At 38.1% G+C, this 27,244-nt stretch overlaps 1 protein-coding gene and 1 non-coding gene across 5 annotated transcripts in view; one reads left to right on the top strand and one right to left on the bottom strand.

The window, feature by feature from the left end:
- Positions 1-23,607, bottom strand: part of OMA1 (OMA1 zinc metallopeptidase) — an 81,490-nt gene extending 57,883 nt beyond the window's left edge. Inside the window, exons 1-8 of one of the 4 annotated variants that reach the window (XM_066264990.1) lie at positions 23,551-23,607; positions 23,138-23,261; positions 20,295-20,813; positions 17,171-17,399; positions 14,461-14,634; positions 14,251-14,358; positions 10,246-10,374; positions 4,072-4,146 (exon numbers count right to left, since the gene is read on the bottom strand). In XM_066264990.1, the coding sequence (XP_066121087.1) occupies positions 4,072-4,146; positions 10,246-10,374; positions 14,251-14,358; positions 14,461-14,634; positions 17,171-17,399; positions 20,295-20,794 (1,215 nt within the window). In that variant the 5' untranslated portion in view covers positions 20,795-20,813; positions 23,138-23,261; positions 23,551-23,607. Of the gene's footprint in view, positions 1-4,071; positions 4,147-10,245; positions 10,375-14,250; positions 14,359-14,460; positions 14,635-17,170; positions 17,400-20,294; positions 20,814-23,137; positions 23,262-23,540 lie in introns of all 4 variants that reach the window. The other 3 variants (XM_066264992.1, XM_066264991.1, XM_066264993.1) reach the window with 3 other exon arrangements.
- TRNAG-GCC (transfer RNA glycine (anticodon GCC)) lies at positions 12,974-13,049 on the top strand. Its single transcript has one exon. It is a non-coding gene; the product is annotated as a tRNA-Gly (tRNA).
- Positions 23,608-27,244: the final 3,637 nt, after the last annotated feature.

Below are 27,244 nucleotides of genomic sequence, written 5' to 3'. Positions count from 1 at the left end.
CATAGAGGCTAAAGAAACAATACAGAGGATCAATGAAACTAGGAGCTGGTTCTTTGAAAAGGTAAACAAGATTGATGCACCTTTAAGTAGACTCACCAAGAAAAAGAGAGAGAGGACTCAAATAAATAAAATTAGAAATGAGAGAGGAGAAATAACAACTGACACAACAGAAATACAAAATATTTTAAGAAAATACTATGAAGAACTGTATGCCAAAAAACTAGACAACCTAGATGAAATGGACAAATTCCTTGAAACGTACAATCTTCCAAAAATCAATCTGGAAGAATCAGAAAACTTAAACAGACCAATTACACCAAAGGAGATCGAAACAGTTATCAAAAAACTCCCAACAAAGAAAAGTCCGGGGCCCGATGGCTTCACAACGGAATTCTACCAAATATTCAAAGAAGAACTAACTCCTATCCTTTTCAAACTATTTCAAAAAATTCAAGAGGAAGGAAGACTTCCAAACTCCTTTTATGAGGCGAGCATAATTCTGATTCCAAAACCAGGCAAAGACCACACAAAGAAAGAAAATTATAGGCCAATATCTCTGATGAATATAGATGCTAAAATCCTCAACAAAATATTAGCAAACCGGATCCAACAATATATGGAAAAAATCATACACCATGATCAAGTGGGATTTATTCTGGGGAGGCAAGGCTGGTACAATATTCGTAAATCAATCAATGTGATTCATCACATAAACAAAAAGGAGAAAAACCATATGATAATTTCAATAGATGCAGAAAAAGCATTTGATAAAATCCAGCACCCATTCATGATCAAAACTCTCAGCAAAGTGGGAATACAGGGAACATACCTCAACATGATAAAAGCCATCTATGAGAAACCCACAGCCAACATCATACTCAATGGGCAAAAATTAAAAGCAATACCCTTAAGATCAGGAACAAGGCAGGGGTGCCCCCTTTCACCACTCTTATTTAACATAGTCCTGGAAGTCCTAGCCACAGCAATCAGACAAGAAGAAGAAATAAAAGGCATTCAAGTTGGAAAAGAAGAAGTAAAACTATCATTATTTGCAGATGATATGATATTGTATATAGAAAACCCTAAAGTCTCAGTCAAAAAACTACTGGACCTGATAAATAAATTCAGCAAAGTGGCAGGATATAAAATCAATACTCAAAAATCAGAAGCATTTTTATACACCAACAATGAACAGTCAGAAAGAAAAATTAAGGAAACAATCCCCTTCACAATTACAACCAAAAAAATAAAGTACCTAGGAGTAAACTTAACCAAGGAGACTAAAGACTTGTACTGGGAAAATTACAAAACATTGATAAAAGAAATCAAGGAAGATACTAACAAGTGGAAGCATATACCGTGCTCATGGTTAGGAAGAATAAACATCATTAAAATGTCTATATTACCCAAAGCAATTTATAAATTCAATGCAATGCCAATTAAAATACCAATGACATACTTCAAAGATATAGAACACATATTCCAAAAATTTATATGGAACCAAAAAAGGACACGAATAGCCTCAGCAATCTTAAAAAAGAAGAATAAAGTGGGAGGTATCACACTTCCTGATGTCAAGTTATACTACAAGGCCATTGTACTCAAAACAGCCTGGTACTGGCATAAGAACAGGCATATAGATCAATGGAATAGAACAGAGAACCCAGAAATAAACCCACAGTTCTATGGACAACTGATATTTGACAAAGGAGGTAAGGAAATACAATGGAGTAAAGACAGCCTCTTTAACAAATGGTGTTGGGAAAATTGGACAGCTACCTGCAAAAAAATGAAACTAGATCACCAGCTTACACCACTCACAAAAATAAACTCAAAATGGATAAAAGACTTGAATGTAGGCCGTGAAACCATAAGCATCTTAGAAGAAAACATAGGCAGTAAGCTCTCCGACATCTCTCGGAGCAATATATTTGCTGATTTATCTCCACGGGGAAGTGAAATAAAAGACAGGATAAACAAATGGGACTATATCAAACTAAAAAGCTTTGGCACAGCTAAAGACAACAAGAACAGAATAAAAAGACAAACTACACAATGGGAGAACATATTTGACAATACGTCTGATAAGGGGTTAATAACCAAAATTTATAAAGAACTTGTAAAACTCAACACCAGGAAGACAAACAACCCAATCCAAAAATGGGCAGGAGAGATGAATAGACACTTCTCCAAAGAGGACATACAGATGGCCAATAGGCATATGAAAAAATGCTCAACATCACTAATCATTAGAGAAATGCAAATTAAAACCACAATGAGATATCACCTTACACCAGTCAGAATGGCGCTTATCAACAAAACAACACAGAATAAGTGCTGGCGAGGATGTGGAGAAAAGGGGACCCTCCTGCACTGCTGGTGGGAATGCAGACTGGTGCAGCCACTGTGGAAAACAGTATGGAGATTCCTCAAAAAACTGAAAATCGAACCGCCTTTTGACCCAGCTATCCCACTTTTAGGAATATACCTCAAGGACACCATAGAACGTCTCGAAAAGGAGAAATGCACCTGCATGTTTGTGGCAGCATTGTTCACAATAGCGAAGATCTGGAAACAGCCCAAGTGTCCGTCAGAGGACGAGTGGATTAAAAAACTTTGGTACATATATACTATGGAATACTACTCAGCCATAAGAAATGATGACATCGGATCATTTACAATAACATGGATGGACCTTGATAACATTATACGGAGTGAAATAAGTAAATCAGAAAAAAAACTGAGATGAATCCATACATAGAAGGGACATAAAAATGAGACTCAGAGACATGAACAAGAATGTGATGGCAACAGGGACGGGGGGGGGGGGGGGGGGGGTTGGGGGTGAAGAAGGAGAGAGGGGTTAGGGGAGGGGAGGGGCACAAAGAAAACCAGATAGAAGGTGACAGAAGACAATTTAACTTTGCGGGAGGGGTATACAGCATAATCAAATGTCAAAATAATCTAGAGATATTTTCTCTCAACATATGTACCCTGATTTATCAATGTCACTGCATTAAATTTAATAAAAAAATATTAATATTAAAAAATAAATAAATAAATAAACAGTGCTAGGTTCATTAGATATCCATATGGAAAAGCAATTATCTTGACCTCTTCCTCATATTATATATAAAAAAGATAATAAAACAATAAAGCTTCTTGGAAATAAAACAGGAACAATTTACTGAGATGGGCAAAGATTTCTCAACCAGAACACACTGACTTAAAAGGAAAATTTCATAAACTCTAATACATTAGTATTAGAAAAGTCACGCTAGAGCCAATCTGTGGGCCATTATTTGGGAACCTCTTCATCTATGCAGTCTGCTAATTGTCTTGATTCTACTTATGTAACATTCAAAAAACCACTTTTGCCTCTGTGAATGATTAATGTCTTGATTTAAAAAATTAAATAAAACTCGTAATGAGTTCAAATAATAGTCATTTATAATAGTTAGGACTCTTAATAACTACTGAAAACTCAACAAAGAATCAAATACAATTCTAATTTAATATGTGAAGTGCCACTGTTTTCATTCATTTTTAAACTCCAGTTATACTTCTAATGTTAAATACTAATAATATTCAGTTATCATAGATAATTAAAAATAGCAGCCAGGAATAAAGTGCCCTGTTAAGCACACATGACCAAAGCAATCAGGGCAAACACCTAGAGCAACTTTCTGTAGCTAGCAAAAATAAGCCATCTGCTATAACAAAATAATCTAAAAGAGATGGTGTAATAAGCCTGCTCTTCTATCCTCCGCTTTAATGGTAAGAATTCAGTTTGCTCATCCAGGATCATAGCTGCAATAAGATAAACCTCTGTTCTATCTGGAAAAACAGCGACTCATCATCTTACACAAAAAAACCTCCTTAGATCTGTGACACAAAGAAGAGGAGTCAAAGAGAGCATTAGTCCAGAGGGCACAGATTTAAAATGGTATTAATGAAAAATTGTGTGCAATCCAGTTCTCATTCTCTGTTCATGCCAAACTTCATCAAGACAATGCACATTTATCCTTTACTGTGTGGAAGACACTGATTCTAAACTTCCGAACACCTTACCTTTGCAGCAAGCTGCAGTCCAACCTTGTCAGCTTCGGCCTCTAACGTTCTACTGTATGGTCTACTAAACAAATACTAAAAAGAAATAGGAAAGAAAAGCTCCATTAAGGTTATTTCATTACAAAAAGAGATTTTTTTTTACTTAATTTCATGGGGTATCTAGAATCAAGTTTTTATACTCTCCATTAACATTTAAAGAACACCATGGTATAAAACATACAGTGCAGCCTTTATTTCCTCCACCAGAGATTAATAATTTTTAAACATCTTAAGAATTTAAAAAATATTATGCCTAAAAACTTCTGGAAAGTCTACTGTATCATATAGAGTCCTTTTATTTTTCCATTTATACTCTCTACCTACTATGTAGAAGAATCCCTTAGAAAGTTTATTGATGCAGTCTTTAATTATTGCCAAGGAACATTCTGATCATGCTGTTTTAAAAGAAAATTGAAAAAATATAGCTATATAATAGCCAGTGATACTACTAGAGGATTTATATATTTCAGTTGGAAATTAACCAGATAGCAGAATGTTCATTCTTTGATAAACTATTTTAATTTCTTTTTTTTCTAAGTATTGATTAGTTAGGAAAATGAAATTTACTTCCAACCTCAATTTAAAAATGCAAATAGATATTGTAAGTTTAATTTTTCTAATTACTTATATTTATGTGAAAGCTTTCCAGTTAAATTCTAATTTTCAGTAAGTACTAAAACTTTGTAGACGATGAATCAATAGGCAGGACTTTTGAGAAAAAGAGCTATTAACGGGGAAGCAATTTTTCAGAGGTACATGTCAGTGATAGCTAGAAATAATATAATCAATCTGATCCACAGTACATGACCATTAAATATAACTTCCTTCTTTTTCAATAATGTCTTAGTGTTAGTCTTCACTCTCCTTAACTCCTCTACAGGTGTCCCTTCAGGTCTACTGATAATATAACTAATCAAAAACATTGGCTTCAAAGTAGCCAAATTTATGTTCAAGTTCAAATGCTGACACTTTTTAATTGTTCACTGTGACACATCTTAGCCTAGTAGCACCACATGTTACAGAGAGGATAAAACAAGCAAACAATAATAGCAGCTACTATTTCTTGAGTCCTTACTTTGTCCCAGGTACTGTGCTAAATGCTTTAAATCAGTGGTTCTCAAAGAGATGTGACTATGTCACCTGGAGACATTTGGAAATATCTGAAGACAGTTTTGATGATCAGGGTGAGCAGGGTTGGGGTGGTGAGAAGAGAGTGTACTACTGGCATCTAGTGGGTAGAGGCCAGAGGCTTAAATGCAGCTAGGTTAGCGGCCACTAAACATTCTGCAATGCACAGGGCAACTCTCCATAAAGAATTATCCAGCCTGGCCTGACCAGGCAGTGGGGCAGTGGATAAAGCTTCGGACTGGGATGCAGAGGACCCAGGTTCAAAACCCAGAGGTCGCTGGCTTGAGTGCAGGCTCACCAGCTTGAGTGCGGGGTTGCTGGTTTGAGCATGGGATCATAGTCATGACCCCGTGGTTGCTAGCTTGAGCCGAAAGGTTGCTGGCTTGAAGCCCAAGGTTGCTGGCTTGAGCCCAAGGTCACTGGCTTGAACAAGGGGTCACTTGCTCTGTTGTAGCCCCCCAGGGCCAAGGCACATATGAGAAAGCAGTCAATAAACAAGGAACTGCAACGAAGAACTGATACTTCTCACTCTCTCCCTTTCTGTCTGTCCCTATCTGTCTCTCTCTCTGACTCTCTCTCTCTGTCTCCATCAAAAAAAAAGAATTATCTAGCCTGACCTGTGGTGGCGCAGTGGATAAAGCGTTGACTTGGAACACTGAGGTTTCCAGTTTGAAACCCCAGGCTTGCTCAGTCAAGGCACATATGAGAAACAACTATAAGTTGATGCTTCCTGCTCCAATAACCACACCTTCCTCAGCCTTTCCCTCTCTTCTCTCTAAAATCAGTATATAAAATCATTAAGAAAAAAAAATCACCCAAATAGTGCTTACATTGAGAAATCCTGCTTGAAATGTATCATTTCACAACAATGCTTTGAGTTAGCCAGTATTATTATCCCAATTCACAAATCAAGAAACTGAGATCTATATAGGTGAAGTAATCGGCCCAGGTTCTATTGAGTTTAGGTCCAGATAAGCCTAAATTCAAACACAGGTCCCTCTGTATTCTTATCCCCTGTACATAATCTATAGTATTTATACTAGTGCCTAACATATGGTAAGCACTCCATAAACGTTAAGTACTATAATCATTACTAACAGTTCTCAAAACCTTGCCTGGTAGCGCTTTATAATGGCTGCTACATTATATACAAATCTTTAAGACTACAAATATAGGTGTAAGGCCAGTGGCCGCTGCCATGGCCATGCAGGTTCTCATTGAGTTCTAGCAGATGGTAAGGGAACAGTGGAGCCGGAAGATGGTGGGCCATTCCATTTATTAACGTCTCGTAACGGCGGATGAGCAAACAGGCAGGGAAGACCGCTTCCCTTTCTCTTAGGGCTCCCAAGCCCCTCAGCACTCCAGACTCAGCCAAATGCACAGGCCCCCACCAGCCTCAGCAGGGCTCCCAAGCCCCTCAGCTCTCTCTCTCTCTCTCTCTCTCTCTCTCTCTCTCTCTGAACTCTCCAGCCCAAAACAGGCTGGGGCCAAAAAACCCTTCTAACAGCAAACAAAAGCAAACAATGGCCCCTTCCAAAGCAGGATGGCAGTCTGCAATTTGCAATCTGTCACCCTGAGCACAAGCACCGCAGCCTTCCATAGACTATACAATACAAGCCAGCAAACCTAAGAAACACTTGTTACAAACTTGTTTCCCTATCATTCCACCCCTTTAGGATTGCTTGCTTCACAATCTACACCACAAGTATCCCTGTGTGAGGAATGAGGTACATTTATAAAAAGACTACAGCAACAGCACAAGTTATACAATTAGAATAATTACAGTGGTGCCCTTCACAATGTCTCCCTGAGCACTCTGCCCAAGGTGCAAACTGGAGGCCCATCTCTAGCCCCCTACTCCACAGTAGGAGGGAGGGCCTGTATATTCCTGGGCTGTGTCCATGAAAACCTTAAAGTGTCCTTGGTGTGTCTCTCCAACTGGACAAGAGCAGCTTTCCAGTGCACGAGGGCCTCCACCAGAGCTGGGCCCTCCCCCTCAGAGTCTCTCATACTGTCCAAAAGTGGCATGTCCATCCAACAAGGGAGCCGGTGCCCCCTCTGGTTGCAGTCCAAGAGTCAGTCCATGATAGCCCAGCTATCTGTGCAAATCACCAAGGTAAAGGTCCATTACAGGGAACTAGGTTCACATAGGATCTCAGGCCTCCCCTCAACCCTGCCGTCACAGCAGCTCTGAAGACATTGCCCCAAGGAGGAGCACGTGGTAAAAGCGGCCAACCTCTCCATCTCCACTCTGGAAAGCATGACACCATCCACCCCTATGTCCCACAATCGCAGCAAGCCTACCACGGTCTCAGGATATACTCTTTGCTGCTGGGTTTTTGCCTTCTGGACGACCACTGGCCAAGCTCTGAGTGTGCGGATGGCAGCTTCAGCCTGAGCCTCCTCATCCTCAGAAGAGGAGCTGGAAATGCCTGCTCCTGCTGATTCAGAGCCACTCTGCTGGCACAGCTCCGTCTTCAGCCCCTGTGGCTGCCAGCTCTCGGCCTGAAGCTGAACCTGCAGTTGCTCCTCCAACAACTGCTGCTGCCAATGTTCAATTTCCAAGGCAAAACACAACTCGTGAACCCATTCAGCCTCCTTCTCCAGAGACCTTTCCAGTCCAAGCACCATACCTGCAGTTTTCGGATCTGCAGCTCTTTGTGGAGGTTTTGACCTCAGGTAACCTCTTGCACAGAGCTCTTGGTTTCCTCTCATAGGGCTGTAAAAAAACAGCCAGCCAACGGTCCCCCAAAGAACAGCCATGGGGAACCATACACTGAGGAGCAACGACCAGTCCTCTACCCCATTCCTCAGGGGTGTCGGCAGCTCCATAGCAATCTGATCTGAATCCTACCAACTACACCAGGTGGAAGACCAGAGGGCACCCCCATGGCCATGCAGGTTCCCATTGGATTCCTGCATACAGGAAAAGAATAGTGGATCCAGAGAATGGTGGGACATTCCACTTATTAAAGTCTCACACCCGTGGCGGATGAGCAAACAGGGCTCCCAAGCCCTTCAGCATTCTGACTCACCCAGACTCACAGGCCCCCACCAGCCTTAGCAGGGCTCCGCCAAACAGACCCAGCCGAAATCTCTGGGCACCCAAGCCCCTCAGCTCTCTCTGCACCCTCCAGCAAAACAGGCTGGGGGGGGGGGGGACCCTTCTCCAGCAAACATTAGCAAACAAAGGCTGCTCCCAAGCAGGAAGGTGGTCTGCTATTTACAATCTGCTGCCCTGAGGACAAGCACCCACAGCCTTTCAAGTCTATACACACATGGTGAGCAAACCTAAAGAAACACTTATTACAAACTTGTTTGCCCATCAGTAAGGCTCCGAAAGGGTTAAGTGAGTGCCTGCATTTCTTTGTTGTTCTTTTCCTTCCTCTGGCAGATAAATGGCAGCAATTCCCCTTCCTTAATGACTTCACTATACACATTCCCCTCTGCTCTCCAATCATAACAAATAAGGCTTTTTAGAAAGAAATACTTTCTTGTCATCAAAATTTGGGGGGACCCTAGATCTAGGGAAAAAGAGTTTAAACAGAAGTAATCCCTACTTTATTTTCAGTTTAATTATTAAATAATTATACTGAAGTAGAAGGATTCATCAAATATTTACAAAAAAAAAAAAAAAAACAGCTACAAGTTATCTTTCTTAAGACCAAATCCTCTAATTCCATTATAGAAAAGCTGTCTACTGATAGAGATAAAACTACATTAACTCCTTTGACTTCTAGCATATCGTAACAGAAATAAAATTCAAAATATGAGATCCTATAACCTAAACAATAACCACTCCTTGTTTATCTCTTAAGAACATTTATTCCAATATAAATGAAGCCAAATGATATGGTAACACTGAATAAAAGACTTAGTTATCTAATTTCAAAAGCTATTTGTCTCAAAGAATTTTGCACATTAACACAGCACCCAGATGGCACTCTGATGGGTGCTCCACAAATCATTAAATAAACAAATAACAGATTGTTCCTAAATAACCAAATCTTCCAGGACAAGATGAAATAATTGGGAAAAAAGATGTAAAATAAAATAATTAATCACAGTTAACAGAGTAATTATCAAGACTGCAGACGCCACTTCAGTAGTGCAGTATTTGGAACAAAATGAGACTCAATAAATTTTATGAAATAATTATCATTATACATAAGTACGAAAAACAAAAGTTAACAAACACCTAGTAAGACTGTCCTTTCAGTATTTTCTAAGCAATCTTAGTATAAGAGTTAGGAAGTGGGGGTGGTAAAGTAGCTCAGCCAACCTTGTTCCCATAAAAGTTTACAGATTTTAAGAGTTCCCTATCAAAACACAAAGATTTGGGGAAAGGGAGAGTCATCCAGTGAGTACACCACAAGTAACACAAGAAACGAAAATGGAAAGTTGAAGGTAATGCAACAGAAGAAAAGCAAGGGTTTATGACTGGTTGTCTCTGTAAATCCAGTAATCCTGCCCCCCAAAATAAATATATGTTAGCCAAAAGTTGCTAAGCCCTTCTAACCCATTTAACTCCATCATCTGAGAGGTGTAGCATTTTCTAATTTGAATCAAACACTCATTATTAACCCTTTGAGTAGTACGAACGTTCATGTACGTCCTCGCGCCTACTGACCATCCAGAGTACAATCATACACAAATTTTTATTTTAAAAATGTGTAAGGCAACATTAAAAAAGGCAAATGTATGTTCTTCTAGTTTCCATAAGTTGGTTATCAAACAAACATGATTTTAAGTTAATAAAACTGTAACTGAAACTAATTTCATTTTTTGAAAAATACTCACTCTTGAGGGTCAGCAAGCATGACAAAAATTCACTACTCAAAAGGGTTAAGAATATTCCTGTAAAAATGAGAAAACATAAAACACTAAATTAGTACCCATATTTCATGATAATATGTGAAAACATCTCTGGCATTTGTTGCTGTACAGTAATACTACAATATTCTCACCATCAGCCACTACAAATTCAACTTATTGTATCAGCCTTACCTCCTGCAATTTAGTCTGTAACCACTGGCCCAAAATCGCCAAACTATCTCGAGGACAAATGGCCCAAATCATTGTGAGAAAAATCAGACCTAGGAAATCCACCAGATGAACCACACTGGCCTTTTCTGCCTGAGAATAATCAAAATAATGAAAATTACATTAAATAAATGGAGACAATACATACTTATATTTCCTAGTTCATTGTGTGTAATCATATTAAATAATTACTTATGTTTAACTGACCTTCACAAACTAAGATCATTAAGTTTTTTTCTTCTGCATGTTTTATCCTTTCCCAATCTGCCCCATCCCTTGCTGACTACATATTTATTCATTCAATTAACATTTACTGAGCCACTTACCATCACTCAGATACAATGACAAGTTCATTGATCTCCAGTTTCTTATATTAAACAAGCACAGCAATCTTGTGAAATAGGTACAAGTATCCCTATTTTATAAAGAAACTAAGATGGAGACAGATAGGTTAAAACAGTTGCCTAAATTCACAAAGCTATTAGTAAAAGAACAAAGAATCAAACCTAGGGAAGTTTTAGTTTTTAATGTTTGTTAATTTTTTTTAAATCAAACAAATGTGTTCATTATACTTTTAAACAGAGACTAAACACTACCTAACATATAAAGCATTTAAAACAAGGAACAGTTCAGAAAGTAATCAGAAGTTTATTTTGAATAAAAATCTTTTGGTCGTCATGGCCTAATATATGCAGTATGGTTCATTTTATGAGTTTGCAATTTTATAATTCTAGTATTTCTCATCCGGAAATTGGGTTCTATGAATTTTTGTATTTACTTATAGCAATAATTTAAGTTTTACTTAAAATAATTGTTTTTAATAGTAATATCTAAATGTAAGATTAACCCTGGCCGGGTAGCGCAGTTGATTTAGAGCATTATCCTGACGTGCCAAGATTGCGGGTTCAACCTCCAGTCTAGGCACATACAAGCATCATCACTGAATGCATAGATAAGTGGAAAAACAAATCCTTGTCTCTCTCTCTGTCTCTCCTTTCCTTGCTATCTCTCTCAAATCAATAAATACAAATTTTAAAAAATAAATAAATATACTAATGCACAGGGTTCATTGTTCATTATTAAAGTGGATTATAAATGTCAATGTAATGCTAATACTGATAATATAGAAATCCTTACTTCAGTGTATGAAACATAGATGACAGCTAAAAATAACCATCTAGAATATTGTACTTTTTTTTATAATATAATCTGCCCTCACAAAGCATTCTTTGTTTCATTATAAGAACTATGAAAAACAATTATGAAATTACTTTGGCATGAAAGAGTAAAATTCCAAATGACGGAGTCATTATAGAACAGAAAAATCCTTGTTATTAATTACTGAATAATATAATTGCTATTAGACAGCAAAATCTCTGTGTATTTGTGAAATAAAGAAAACAACATAAAGCCTCCATCAAATCCAAATGGAGACTCCTAAAAGAGAAAACATAGTGTTGATAATGTCTAAGACCTCTGCCAGAATATATTAATAACTATTTTCTATTTTGAAGCCTATTAATTACTTTTTATGTCTCATATAATTACTGTTCTTGCACTGACAGAGATAACAATAAGCTGAATGCGTCATTGAACAAGATGCCAGAAAAACAAATGTACTAAATATTAACACTGATTAAATGCTAAAAATGGCCCAAATTGACTGATTTTGCAATATTGAAGCCTTTTCTTTAAAGATAAAATATAATTCAACTGCTCAGATTTATTCTTGTATATATTTGTTTAAAGAAATTGTTTTTAAATTTTCTTACAACTCAAAAAAAAAGAAAATTTTTACTACTGCTATTTCAGTAAAGCACAACTCTGGTCCACCTCATATTATCAATACTCTAAGGAATAGAGAGAATTTGAGATGACTTTTAAAGGAATTAATAACATTACCATTTCCATTTAAAGTTAATATTACTTGCATTTCTAATATAGCATTTCACAATCCTTTTACCATTTACCTTCATATTTTCAATTAAAGAAAATATACCACTCTCTAATTATGTGGACAAAAGACCCATGCATATTTTAAAATATTTTTATTATTAAAGTATAGTTGGCATACAATATTATGTTAGTTTCAAATGTACAGCAGTGATTCAACATTTATACACTTTATGATATGATCACCATAAGTCTAGTATAACCCGGTCACCAAGCAGTTATTACAATATTATTGACTTTATTCCTCATGCTGTACATCAATAAATGAATAGATTTAAAAAGCCAGGCAATATAGATGATATATTATAGAATTTTACACCTGAAACCTATATAATTTTATTCATCAATGTCACCCCAATAAATTTAATTTAAAAAAAGATCCATGCATATTTTTAATGAATAAAAATAAAATATGAGTAAACAAATACGTTATTTTTATAGGCTCATATCAAGTCAAACAGATGTGTACTCAGAGGAGCATAAATCAATCTAAGATCTATTCTAAAAGGACTTGCTGCCTACAACTAGGTAACTGGTAAAGGGAAGCAATGCTGGACTTGCCGACAGAAGACCTAGGTCAAAGTCCCAATTCTGCCACTTCGTCACATTAGGCATGTAACTGAGAGCCCTTTTAGATACCCGTTTCCTCATATACAATATAGAGATATTAAATACATACCTCATGAGGATGGCATTAAAATTATGAATGAGAAAGTACATATTAAAAAGCTCAATAAAGGCCCTGGCCGGTTGGCTCAGTGGTAGAGCGTCGGCCTGCCGTGCGGGAGTCTCGGGTTCAATTCCCGGCCAGGGCACACAGGAGAAGCGCCCATCTGCTTCTCCACCCCTCCCCCTCTCCTTCCTCTCTGTCTCTCTCTTCCCCTCCCGCAGCCAAGGCTCCATTGGAGCAAAGTTGGCCCAGGCGCTGAGGATGGCTCTGTGGCCTCTGCCTCAGGCGCTAGAATGGCTCTGGTTGCAACAGAGTGACGCCCCAGATGGGCAGAGCATCGCCCCCTGGTGGGCATGCCGGGTGGATCCCGGTCGGGCACATACGGGAGTCTGACTGCCTCCCTGTTTCCAACTTCAGAAAAATACAAAAAAAAAACAAAAACAAAAACAAAAACAAAAAAAACTCAGTAACTGTAAAATGGCAAGGTATTAGCCCTGGCCGGTTAGCTCTATGGTAGAATGTCCACCCAGTATGTGGAAGTCCCAGGTTCAATTCCCAATCAGGGTATACAGGAAAAGTGGCCATCTGCTTCTCCTCTCCCTCTCTCCCTTCTACCTCACTCTCTCTCTCTCTTACCCTCCCACAGCCATGGCTCAATTGATTTGAGCGTGCTGGCCTGGGCGCTTAAGATGGCTCCTTAGAGCCTCCACTTCAGGCGCTAAAAATAGCTTGGTTGCAAGCATTAGCCCCACATGGGTGTCACCGGGTGAATCCCGGTTGGGGCGCATGTGGGAGTCTATCTCTCTATCTTCCCTCCTCTCACTTGAATTAAAAAACAAAAAGGCAAGGTATCATTATTACTCTGATTAATTAACTATATATGGCATATCATTCTACACATTTTCAAAGATGCTCCAAGCTATACTCAGAGAATGAATAAAAAAGCAAGAAAACTGACTTACCCACTTAAACAGTAATATCACTTTCCTACAATTAATTTTCTGACTAGATTACAAGTATGTTAATTATTATAAAAAATTTTAAATATAATTTAAAATAATTAGAGGTTGAGAATAATTACTTTTTAGCAAAAGAGACAGGTGATAAAAATAGTATTGTAGAGAAACACTACTTATTCAGTATCAAACACTAAAGACCATAAAAACTCCCAAAATTAGCCAATCATATTTCTTCAGATTAGAGAATGAAACAATTACTGAAAACCAAAACTCCATCCCAAAAATAAAAAAATAAAGAAAACTGAAAAGATTCAGCTCTTTAGAAGATTTAACTTGCTAACTGCAAGGCAGTATTTCAACAACCGAAAACTCATTTGAAGTACTTACAGCATGCTCAAGTACTGCATGTGCTATTTCATGGCCCAGAAGGAAGGAAAGTTGATGAATATCAGACACACTATTTAAGAGCCCAGTGAAGACAAACACATGTCCATTCTGCACCATAAAGAAAATAATGTAAGCAATTAGAACACCATTAAAAAAAAAAGGAATGTTAAATTTAACAACTGAAAATCAGGTTTGAGAACATTTACTTACTGGAAGCACAAAGGCATTTATATCTGGGGAATCCACCACATGAACAATCCAATTGATCTCAGAGATCCCTGGGATATCTTTATTGCATTCAGTTAAATGATAAAACACTTCTTTAACTGTCAGGTATTGGGCATCTGTCTCAGTTAGCATATCATTTTTAAATTGTTCCATACACTTAAAGATTAAAAAGAAAATTAGTCTTTATTTTATATGAGTTTTAGCTCTACAAAATGTTTTTATTGCTTCGTGATTGAACATTTTACTTTTAATTGTGTAAAAATTTGTATATATTAAACACTTAAATTTGAATTACTCATACAAAGGCAATGTAGTTTCTCACAAACTAAAATAAATTCTAATAAGACTTTTCATATAAATTAGGTCAAATAAAAATTTTATTCATCTTTTTTATTAGCCTATAAATAATAGAATGCTTACATCTTATTTCTACTTCACTAAGTATTTTAGAAAACAAAACATTGCTTAGAGAACATAAAGATTTCCTATAAGAAAGTAAAATACAAAAGAAAATTACTTTCATAATGAACTGAATAGAAAAATACCTTATACTTCATAAGTTAAACTTCTACCAAAAAAATAAATTTCACTAATTTTAAGCATTTATTCACACAGATTAAAAAAATTACTGAAATTTTAGAACCACTAGACTTATCATTTTCTCTATATTATGTTGATTAAGACTAGTCACTATACAGATACTTTTTCTGAAACAATATTCATGAAAGACCCTTTCAAGTATACTGAGAATAAGGATGTTCTGAAAGTATTACTTTAGTTTCCATTAAAAATTTAATTTCTTTAGCATATAAATTGTTTGTTAGTTTCTCTCTTGAGATGCATTAAAAATAGGTGATTTTGTAGAATATGAATTTGTAAGTTTTTATATCAATTAGCATTTTTAAAAAGCGCACGTCACAATGTAAACTGTCGGTAACAAACAACAACAAAAAAACCATATTAACCCTTCTGAAACTGATAAAACAAGCAAGATTATATGTACAGTAGTCCCCCTTATCTGTGGGAGACACATTCCAAGGTCTGTGGATGCCTGAACAGCATAGTACCGAACCCCATATATACTATGTTTATTCCTATAGACACATACCTGTAATAAAGTTGAATTTATAAATTAGACACAGTAAGAGATTAATAACTAATAACAAAGTACAACAAGTATAACAAATACTGTGACAGTAATAAAAGGTATGTGAATGTGGCTCTCTCAAAACATATCCTAATATCTTCTAATATCCTTCTTCCTGTAATGGTGTGAGATGATACACTGGTGTGAGATGATACAATGGTGTGAGATGACACAATGCCTACAAGATGAGATGAATTGAGGAACTCAAAACAGCATGCAACTTAAAACTTATGAATTGTTTAGTTTTGGAATTTTCCATTTAATATTTTAGGACTGCAAGTGACCACAGGTAACAAATCCATGGGTAGTTTGAAACCATAAATGGCAGAAGTACTGTAAATACAATACTTCATAATGGCTTTATAATAACGTGTTTGAATTTTCATATCGATTAGGTGTTATATTTGTAGGTTAAAAATAAGAAAAAAGGAGAGACTACAAGTATGGATATATATATAATTTGTAAAGTTTCTTAATGATGGAATGGTAGAAGTTGGTCGGTCTCAATCTTTCCAGAACACTTTCCTCAAACGTGCTTCTGTCTTATTCTAAGAAACATCTCAAATCTCTGTATAAATTCTATTAGAAAGGTTGTTATAGATATTCTAGTGAAAATCCATTGTTATTTCTCTTTTTAACAGTAACTTTCCATTGACAAACTCAGAAACTCAATTGGATTAAAATATACAAAGATTTAACCTTTACAAACCTATCAAGTGAGACTGAGGCTTCAACAAACATTGACTAAGCACATACTATGTATGTGCTATGTACTGGAGATAGAGAGATGGTGTCTTCAAGGAGCTCACGCGTGGTACAGAGTGTTTACCTCAGTTATACTCTCCAAGGAGTTAAGGCTCCTAAACTTCAACTTTATTTTGCATTCAAAAATATAATAAATTTTATATATAATAAATTAAGCGATTATATAAAAAATTGATGTTACAAAAAAACCCCTCTAACTCTACTTTCAAGGTACAAAAAGTCCGACTGTGGACCAGAAAACACACTAAGCACTACTTTGTGCGCTGTACTACAAATAAAATAAACAAAACAGACAAGGCTTCTGCCCCCACGGAGCTTAGACTAACAAAGGAGACAGATCACCACATAAATAATTATGTTACCCATGTGATAAGCGCTTTAAAGGAAAAGCACAGTATGCAAAGATAAAATATGAAAAAGAATCCCAAGATAAAGCCAAGCACTGGGCACAATTGCAAAAGAGCTGATCCTTCATTCAGTCAATAAAAAGGATATCCCTTGAGCCCAATGTAGCCACCCTGCCTAAACCAGTTTGGATAATCAAGGAAGGCTTTCCTAAAAAGTGGCATTTAGGATGGCATGTAATACAAAGGAGTTAGCTGGGTGAGCATAATCAACAGGAATACTAAGTATGAAAAGTCTGAGCCTTTTGGAGAAAAAAATGTTAATTTCTTATTAAAGACTAAAATTTAAAAGTAGTACATCTTTCACACTGAAGAAATGTCCCTGCTTTAAGTATTACATTAAGCAATCTAATTAAGAACAATTCTTACTACTTACTGCTTCATATTCCAGTTCTGATAAAAGACTGAAGTGTTCATTCCCCAACAGTAGTAACTTGGTCCTTCCTGTGATTGGACTCACTTCTAGGTGAGTAAAATAAAACACTACAAAGAGCAATCCGAAGCTACTCAGACCCAGGAAAAATTTCCATTTATTATTCCTTACACTTTCTTTAAACAGTTCCTTCTTGTTGGGAGGAAGTGCACGCCACCATTTCCTTATGCCCCTAGAGCAAAAAGAACATTTCAAAGTGCTGAAGAAAGTATCAGCACATACAACCAAACCTAAATGCTCATGCATTTAGTTTAATTTATGATATATTTCTCTGTATAGCTGTTTTTTTTTCAAAAATTTATAAAATTCCTAGCTAAATCACGAAAAAGAAAACACAACTCTACAAGCCTATCAAACTCATTTTACTTTTCTTCAGTTAAAAGTAAACATTAAATGAGAAGCTATTTTACTACCACTAATTAACATTTACTGTTTACCACATGCAAAGTACTCTTCTAATCAGTATACATATGTCATCTCCTTTAATCTTCATAATAACCCTGTTACAGAAGAGAAAAGGGAGACATAGGGAAGTTAAAGAATTTGTCCAAGGTCACAGAGGTAGTAAGAGGAAAACCAAGCAATGGGGGCAGTGTGATCCCAGTGTCTGAACACTTAACCACTTAATAGGGAACGAACTGCCCAAATAAACATGTGAGGGTGTACGATACAACAAATCTATACCTTAACCAGCACCTCCCCTGCTCATCAGACACCTGGCACAGTCGGCCAGTGCTTCAGCAAGGTGCAAGGGAAACTACCTCGGCCCTGATTTAAGAAATAAATACTGAAGAACCTCCATCCACTCTAGAACGTGATAAAGGAGACGTAATAACAGGAGCATAAGCAAAGAAAATGAGGAAATGAGAGATTTTACAGATAACACCTGGGGACTTCCAATTTCCACCAGGGAACAATACTCTGCTGCTTAGCAGGGACCAGAGACATTCTGATGACAAGCAATGTTTTCAAGACTGGGACAAGAAATTTACCTTGTGAGTTCATCTGTAAAATCACAACAAACATTTAAAATGTACACATCATTCTCTTGACCAAATTCATTTTATAAAAAAACTTAAGTTATCTTAATTTTGTGGTCACACCTAAAAATGCCTCTAATGCCTGTCAACCCAAAAAGATTAAACCAACTTATGACATATACTTATTTTCTATTTAAAACTTTATATGAGTTGTTATTATTTGTTTAAATTTATAAAAACAAACATACTCTAAGAAAAATTTTTAGGTGAATGACAACAGCAACAATTAAAAAAAAAAATTAAAAATAAATAAATAATTTAAAAGGACGAACAAGAGCTACTGGCCCAAAAACCTGGGCTGATCTGTGACTAAGATTCTTTTCTCCAGCAAACTCTATTCAGGTTCTCTTGAACTCTTTTGCAACTAGCTCTTGACTTTCAGGCTCTCCATTGTCCAGTTTTAGCAAGAATCCCACTAAGTTCATTTGGCCGGAATCCCCCATCCTCCATATCTGAACACCCTTGATATCGAAACTAGTATCCTCATCTTTCCCCAGCCCCCATGGTATACCTGACCACGGTCACCTGCCTTCAGCAGGAATCCTCTTATGTCTGTTCGGGGAGAATCTCCCTTTACTCCCAATATGTCCTCTAATTTTCCATCCACTGCCCCCTACCCTGTTTCTTGGCTATAAATCCCTACTTGTTCATGCTGTATTTGGAACTGATTATGGTTCTATACTGAGGTCTCTTTTTTCTACCATAATATTCCTTAATCAAATCTGTTTTTACTGCTTTATTGCCTCATTCTGGTTTCCATTGACAGTTGTTATTTAAATAAGAGCTAATCTAGCTGTGTATTTCCTGCATGTTAATGCCAAATCATAAAAAAATACATTTAGCCTGACCAGGCAGTGGCGCATTGGATAGAGCATCAACCTGGGACGCTGAGGACCCAGATTTGAAACCCTGAGGTCACTGGCTTGAGTGTGGGCTCATTTGGCTTGAGCCAAGGCTCACAGTTGCTGGCTTGAGCATGAGATCACCGACATGACCCCCATGGTCGCTGGCTTGAACCCAAAGTGGCTGGCTTGAGCAAGGGGTCACAGGTTCAGCTGGGGCCCCCTGGTCAAGGCACATATGAGAAGCAATCAATGCACAACTAAGGTGCCAAAACTACAAGTTGATGCTTCTCATCTCTCTCCCTTCCTGTCTGTCTGTCCCTGTCTGTCTCTCTCTCTCTAAAATAAATAAAATAAAACCACAATACATTAGAGTACAAGTTCTCAATTTTGATAAAAAGAAAACTAGGTTGGTACGGAGGAAGAAAGCTAGAAGTTTATCACTGTTATCAAATAAAAGAAAGCTTTATGAGGTGATAAGCTTAACTTGACCTTTCTTCAATCTTCATGGAGTGAATAAGAGAAAACTGGATTAATTACTGGGGGAGGGAGTTAAATTAAAGTACTATTTAGCTGAAAAAATAATTATTATAAAGGACTACCAAGAGAAAATACTAAACGTTTAAAATAAAATAGAAAAATAAATAAATATAAATGGTTTAAGAGTTAACCTGGTTAGGAGTAAGCCTCTTCTTTTTTTTTTTTAAGATTAATTCCTTCATTTTACTTTTAAAAAGTTTTTGAAAAGAACTTTAAATTTTATTTTTCAATTACAGTTTACATTCAATTTGTATTAGTTTCAAATGTAAAAGCTCATCCTTAATAAGCAAAATTTTTCAGTTTCATGATCCATTGCCTCAAATTCCATACACTGAAAAAGGAATGTTTGTAAAGTACTGTTCTTATACCTGATTTATAAATATTTCTAATTCTTTTTACAATCATATATACTGATATATAAACTCATTCTTTTACAAAGTGTCCATAGTATATAATAATTTTTAAAAGTAATATGCAGTCAAGTATTTCAAGATTATTAAATCATCATACATAACAAAACTGAGTAGAATGTTTAGAAACTTAATTTTGAGCTAAATTTGGGAGGAAAATTTAATAAATTTTCTTTCAAGATGTAGTTTTAAAAATATCCTTTAATACAAGTTTATTTTTCTAAAAGCATTTTACCTGCCAACAATGATCGCAAGTAGTTTCTGCACTGGCTTAAGAATCATAAGCAAGAGAGGAATGGGAGCAGCCTGAAACCGTGGAGAAGTGTGGAAACTCCTGACGTCTGGAACAGGAAAACAGTTGAGCGGATGCAATCCTGAAAGAGCAGGAACCACTGCAACCGCTTCTATCAGTTTCTGTCTCGAGAAAGAGTCACTTGGTACAGTACAGTTTCTGGCAATCATCCAAACGTCCTTACTTTTGATACTCGAGAGGCACCCTGTTCTTCTGTTGCTTATAGTCCTACAGAAATGAAAGTTTCCAGGCAGAGAAGTCAACCTGTCACAGTGATTTACTTCAGGGCCCTGACACTTATTTACTATATGGTTAATTTGTATTTGCTGACAGTTCAGTGAAGTTACAGCTAGCGTGTTACATTTTCTCCAGTTGGTCAGTAAATTAACTTGGAAGAAAACACAGTTTCTGGTAGCAGACTGCAAGCCACAGAGGAAGCTCATCTTTCTTTTGCTTGATTATCTGGAACACACAAAAAAAATAAACTATAAATTTCACTGGAAAATACTTATTTACCAAACTGGAAACACAACACTTAGAAAACAGATGTGTCGGCTGTTCTTCCTTTAAGGCTGTTCTTCCTTTAACACGTCTCATGCTAAACTAGCTGGGTTTCTCACCTCGACAGCAATGCCTTTGAGCAATACAACCCGAAGAGGCTTTACTTTCCTTTTTCTTACTCTTAAACATGTACGTTAAAAACCTGAATTGTCTTCTTCTTTTCATTTTTTTTATTTGGGGAAATCTATATTTTAATGCGAAATTATTTGGAGAGTAAGAAATGTAGTACATAAAAGCAGTAGTAAAATGTTTTCAGCTGGGGGGAGGTGGGAAGAAGTATGTAATGCTTATAACCCTAACTTGTAAGATTCATTTTTAAAATACAAATTTATTCCTTTCACAGATGACCCTGGGCCTTCTGATTGGCGTCAAGATGGAGTAAATGGGACCAAACTTATCTTCCCATGTAAAACAACTAAAGACACAGAATAAATAAAGCAATGGTTTCAATATATAGGGCATTAGGCAATGAAGGTGAATATCAGTAAAGCCATACTGATGTAAATGCAGATTCATGCCCATATAAAGGAATCTAACAAGTATAATAGAATTAGGGCTTTGTGTTGCCAAATGTTTCAGTATTCTCAAGGAAAGACAAAAATTCAGATTTTATGTGAAAGTTATCAATTTAAAAATGTTGGCACCCAACTAAAAAAAAATTTTAAACCACCTTGACCTAACAAACACCCAGAACCCACTCAGTTTTTGATCTCTTATGTTCTTCATTCATTCATTAAATATTTCATTAGTGCATATACATGCCATACCACATACCATTCTAGATGCTAGGGATACCACAGAAAACAGACAAAAACTTCTACCCAATCTGCAAAAATAATAACATTAAAATATGGTAGCATATGCAAATATAAATAAATCTGAAAGAATATACACCAAACTATCCAGTGTTTATTTTGGGTGGCAAATTTCTGTGCTGTTTATATTTTTACAGCATGTATTATAACTTTTGTAGCCTTCAAACCAAAGGAGGCAACTATTTTTGTAATTTCCATTGGTTCCCACTGCTTTCAATAAACTTCAGTCTAGTAGACCAGGCCTCCTACTTATTTCTCCAGGCACCTTCCCCATCTCTCCTTCACCCCTTCCTGAGCTCCAGAGCCATTGATTTACTTACACTTCTCAGGAAAGAAAAGCTCTCCTCTCTGTGACTATGCACATCTATTTACACTGCTTAGCACTGTTCATATGCCAAACTCCTGCTCATCTCTCACGACTTCTGTGAAATTTTAAAAAAGTATTCTACTAACCCAGAAGGTATAATGTTATATGTATAGAATATATATATATATATATATATATAAAATTTACATCACTGACAATCAAGTGTCACTGAGAACAGGAATCGTGCCCCATTGTTCATAATCCTTGGTTTATCCTTAAGACAGTGTAAAGAAAGAATGGGAGAGAACTCTATTTATACATTTTCAGGAAGCCCATCTCTAGACTATACAGAGCAAAAGAAAAAACTCAGGGCTGACACATCCACTTCAAAAAACTGAAGGTCAACAAACATAGCTGGCAGACTTCTAGGATTACCAAATTAATGATGTGGGGAAATTAAACAATTTGGATTGTTAGCCTCTAAGAACATTTCAGATCCTTAATTCTTTAAGTACCATCTTGGAATGAGCAAGTGCAGCACTCACTGGCACTCACAGCTGAAGCCTGGAAGACAGTTTTAACAACTGTGCTGAAAATGACTGTTTCTTCTCTAGTTTCTATGGAAACAGCTGTCAGATTGGCAAAAATAGGGCATGTACTTTAAAATAATCATTCAAGCAAAGTACATATATGATGGAAGGCTTTGAAAAAAGTAATAAATTGGAAGGCTTGGAGCTTCAGCTTCCCAATGTGAGAAGGCACCCTTTCACCAAGGCTGAGCACAGCGGATAGGAACCCAAACCCTTCCAGGGAGGGTTCCGAGAAACTGATACTAAAACTTCACGGAGGACCGCATGGCACAAATGACACTGTTGCTCCATTGTACACGGGCAAGTGACATTTAAATCGAAAAAGTGTGATGATCGTAGACAAACTTATTTAGAACTGTTTAGACAGGCAACTATTTTTCATTGGCAGGTGGAAGCAGGAAAACTTTTCTTTCTCTACTTGAGGAGTGGAGGTAAAAGCAAGCGAGGGCCAGCACGGTTCCCGCAGGCGAAGGTGTCGGCGAGCCCCACGAGGCTGCGTCGATGAAAACCAACCTTTCCAACGAGGAGCCGCTGGTGAGAAGGCAAGGCCGGGGGGAGGGGCGGCCGTCTTCCCCCCTAAACACAGCCACCTGCCAATCTGCAACTCCCGCGGTGCCCGGGCAGCACCCCGGAGCACCTGCACATCACACCGAGAGGAAGGAGGGGGAAGAATGGCCTTTCTCCCCACATATTCCTTTCCCACTCGCCCCTGTCCCCCGACTCCGCACGCCCGGCTCATCCCACGCCCGCGCGGGCGCCCCTCGTCCCCTCCCCCACCCGCCCCCACTCTAGTCCTCACCACCCCAACCCCGCCGGGTCCGCACGGGCCCTCCCCCCCCCCCCCGCCCCAGCGCCCCTCCCATGTCCCACCCGTGGGCCCGGCCAACTCAGAAAGGTAGGGCAAAGGCATCCCCACCAGGACAGACCCCAGCACTGGCGACAGTGAAGACGGATCCTCCGACCTGACCCCTGCGCAAGCGCACACCCCACCCCACAAGCCCCGCCTCCGCACTTCCTGCCCTCTGCTCGGGTCTGGGCGCCTTTTACTCCACCCACTCCACGTAGTCAACGCCCCAGCCCGGAGTCGTCCTCCCAGCGGTACTGGGGCCCGGTGCGGACTGTGGCGTTCTAGCGCCACCAGGTGGCAAGAAGAGGGACGTGACAGTGGGCTGGGCTGTTTGCCTGGTTGGTAACAGACTCAGTAGGTTGTCCTTGGAACCTGTCTTAGCTGAGCTAAGTGGTATAAATATATAAAGAATGATCCAGGCAAGGTTGTGTCCCCTGTAGATTCTAAGGCAGTGCTAGCCAACAGGAGAGAGACTCGGCTTCCAAAAGACTAAGCTTTCTTGGTTCTGAAGTTGCACTGATAGTAGTTCCTGGAATGTGAGAACTCTGCTTTCACTTGACTTCTGAAGAGGTACATGATAAAAAAAGATGAAATATAACCTGAAGCATCTGGAAGTGAGTTGAAAATAGCAGGCTAAAAACAATGTATATAATATGCTTCGTTCATTCCATCAAAAAATATTTACGGAGCACCAAGTGCATTGGAGGGGCCGGAGATACAGTAGAGAACAAGTTAAAGACCCGACTTTCATGGAGTTATATCACAGAGAAGACAGAAAGATGATAAGCAAGTAAACAAGTAAATAAAGAAGACTTAAGATAGTGATATTATTCCATGTTTGTTGTCCTTGTAGTCTATGCACAATGGAAAACATCTTAAAGCAGTGGTTCTCGAACTTTTTGAAGTCGGGTGCATTTAAAATCCTACAAATAATTGTAGGTGCACTATATACAAATTTATGAGAAATATGTTATAGTAATTAAGTCAAATATTAAAGAAAAAAATTAAAAGTCCAAGCGTGCTTTTATGGTAATTAAGCAAAATAAATACGACAAAATTAAACTTATTCTGACATTAAAAACCTTTTTATGTTACATTTTTTGAGTTATGCTTTCTAGAATTCATAAAAAAGGGGGGTTAAAAAATAAAAAAAATGACAAAAAGTTATCTTTTTATATACCTAGATACATTCTTAGCAAGATTTAGTAAATTCGGCAGGTTCCAGCACAGATGTGTTAAGTTTTTTCATTCTTGTGTTTATGAGAAACATGAGCCTAATGTGTCCTAGCAATTTCTTCAATGTTTGGGCATATATTTGAAAGGCAAACTCTCATTTCCTCGTCAATACATTGAAGAATTTCTCTCTTTTTACTCTTGTGTTGAGTGCAGAAAACCCCCACCATACACATCATCTTAACTTTACACCAAACCAGGGATAGAAGAAACTTGCCTCCAGTCTTTCCAGGGAACATGGGGGGTAGTGTAAACAATCCAGCAGCACAGCTTAACAGGCTTTTGCAACCTAATCAGGCAAGTGAGGTGAGGGTTGGGCAGACTATCAGTTTACAGCCAATTCCCCACACCTCTGTCCCCCAAAAATCTAAACTCCAAAAACCCTCTTGATTTTTTGGTTCCCAACAGGCATGTATTTCTCTGAAATACCATAGGGCACACCTGGAAATCTTCTAGGGTGCACACTTTGAGAACCACTGTCTTAAAGGATATGAACAGTATGAACAATTTTAGGTTTCACTTTTAAAGTGTTTATAAGTATTTTTTTTCTTTTATCTTGCTTACCTGGGTCCCTGAGCGCTAGTTCCCTGAAAATTAAAGTGGCAAGTCTCTGAATCTTCATAATTTTATCTCCCACCCTTTGAAGTACATGTGTCTTAGCAAGGTTTCCCATGTGCTATTTGTATGTCATTAACATAATGCATCAATGTAACAGATGGGTGTGATGTTCTGTAGGATGTCCAGGTTGTCCAGATCCATGTGGACTATATTTCGACAGATCACAGAGCTGGCACAAGGGCTGTGATCAAAGGTACTACGTGGTAAGGTCTGGTCTGCAGTAGTCTCTCAGACATTCCCCTGATTTCTGAAGGGGCCAGACTGGCAAATTAGATATAGATGTGACAGGATGACCACTCCTGTGTCTTTTAGGTATTAGTGGTGACATTGATCTTCACCATCATCACCCTCATTCTTTGGATGAAATCTTAGTTTCAATGTATTATCTTGAGCTAATAGGGAAGGGACAGTTTCAGAGGCTTTCACTTGGTCCATCCACCCTGAGAACTGAAGACCAAGGACCTAATATGAAGCTTGCTCCAGCTACCCAATATATATTCCATATATGTATATCCAATATATATTCTTTGGGACTGGGGAAATGACCACTGGGTGAGTTTGTAGACCCATGGGCCCATTGTAAGCTGGTTATTATCCAGCACTCTGCTTATTACCTGACCTCCATAAGCCCCCACCCTTACAGAGGACCCATGACAATATTTTGTGTTTATCTGGGTAACAAGATCCTTTAAGGTCCTGTGCAATGTCTGGGTATTTCTCTTTCCCCAACATACAGTTAGCTGGGGAAATGATCATAGGTCACAAAATAATCATGTCAGTAAATACTTGTTTCAGTGTTTCTGGATCCTTCTTCCTAGGGACCTCAGCGACCTTTTAAGTCGATGGGCTCTCTGTGGTCTGGGTCTGCAAATTGACTCGGATCTGAGAACTGAGCAAGGGGCATGCCTTTTTATTGAGGCAACCATCCTCAGGCTCCTGTTCCTCCATTCTTGCCTTCTTCTGGTTGTAGATGCTAAGCAGCACCCTGTTGGCTACCCATCTATTTTTCCCCTAGGGACACCTTGTACTACTGAATACTTTCACAACCCCCTAAAGATCAAGTCCCCTAGGTTCCCCCTGACCCCATCAGCTGTTATAGCAGGGGTCGGGAACCTTTTTGGCTGAGAGAGCCATGAACACCACATATATATATATTTTTTTTTTTACAGAGACAGAGAGAGGGATAGATAGGGACAGACAGACAGGAACACAGAGAGATGAGAAGCATCAATCATCAGTTTTTTGTTGTGACACCTTAGTTGTTCATTGATTGCTCTCTTATATGTGCCTTGACCGTGGGCCTTCAGCAGACTGAGTAACCCCTTGCTCGAGCCAGTGACCTTGGGTCCAAGCTGGTGAGTTTTTGCTCAAACCAGATGAGCCCGCATTCAAACCGGCAACCTCAGGGTCTAGAACCTGGGTCCTTGGCATCCCAGTCCGACACTCTATCCACTGCACCACCACCTGGTCAGGCAACACCACATATTTTAAAATGTAATTCTGTGAGAGCCGTGTATGTTGGGCATTATCCAATAAAAATTTGGTGTTGTCCCGGAGGACAGCTGTGATTGGCTTCAGCCACCCGCAACCATGAACATGAGTAGTAGGAAATGAATGGATTGTAATACAAGAGAATGTTTTATATTTTTAACGTTATTTTTTTATTATTAAAGATTTGTCTGTGAGCCAGATGCAGCCATCAAAAGAGCCACATCTGGCTCGCGAGCCATAGGTTCCCGAACCCTGTGTTATAGTAATGACTCTAGCCTCCAGCCTCCAGACTTCTGGTAATTATAGCCACCACCTGGCTTCTATTACGTCTATGATTCCCTGGATATTATCAAGCCCAGCCCTGTGACTGCTTCCCTTACCATCATCAGTGGCCTGCAGAGGAGAGCTGACTCTAAACTTCTTAGTGATGC

This window comes from Saccopteryx bilineata, chromosome 3 (genome assembly GCF_036850765.1).
Source record: "Saccopteryx bilineata isolate mSacBil1 chromosome 3, mSacBil1_pri_phased_curated, whole genome shotgun sequence".
Lineage (NCBI taxonomy): Eukaryota > Metazoa > Chordata > Mammalia > Chiroptera > Emballonuridae > Saccopteryx > Saccopteryx bilineata.
This window is presented reverse-complemented; position numbering and strand designations above follow the sequence as displayed.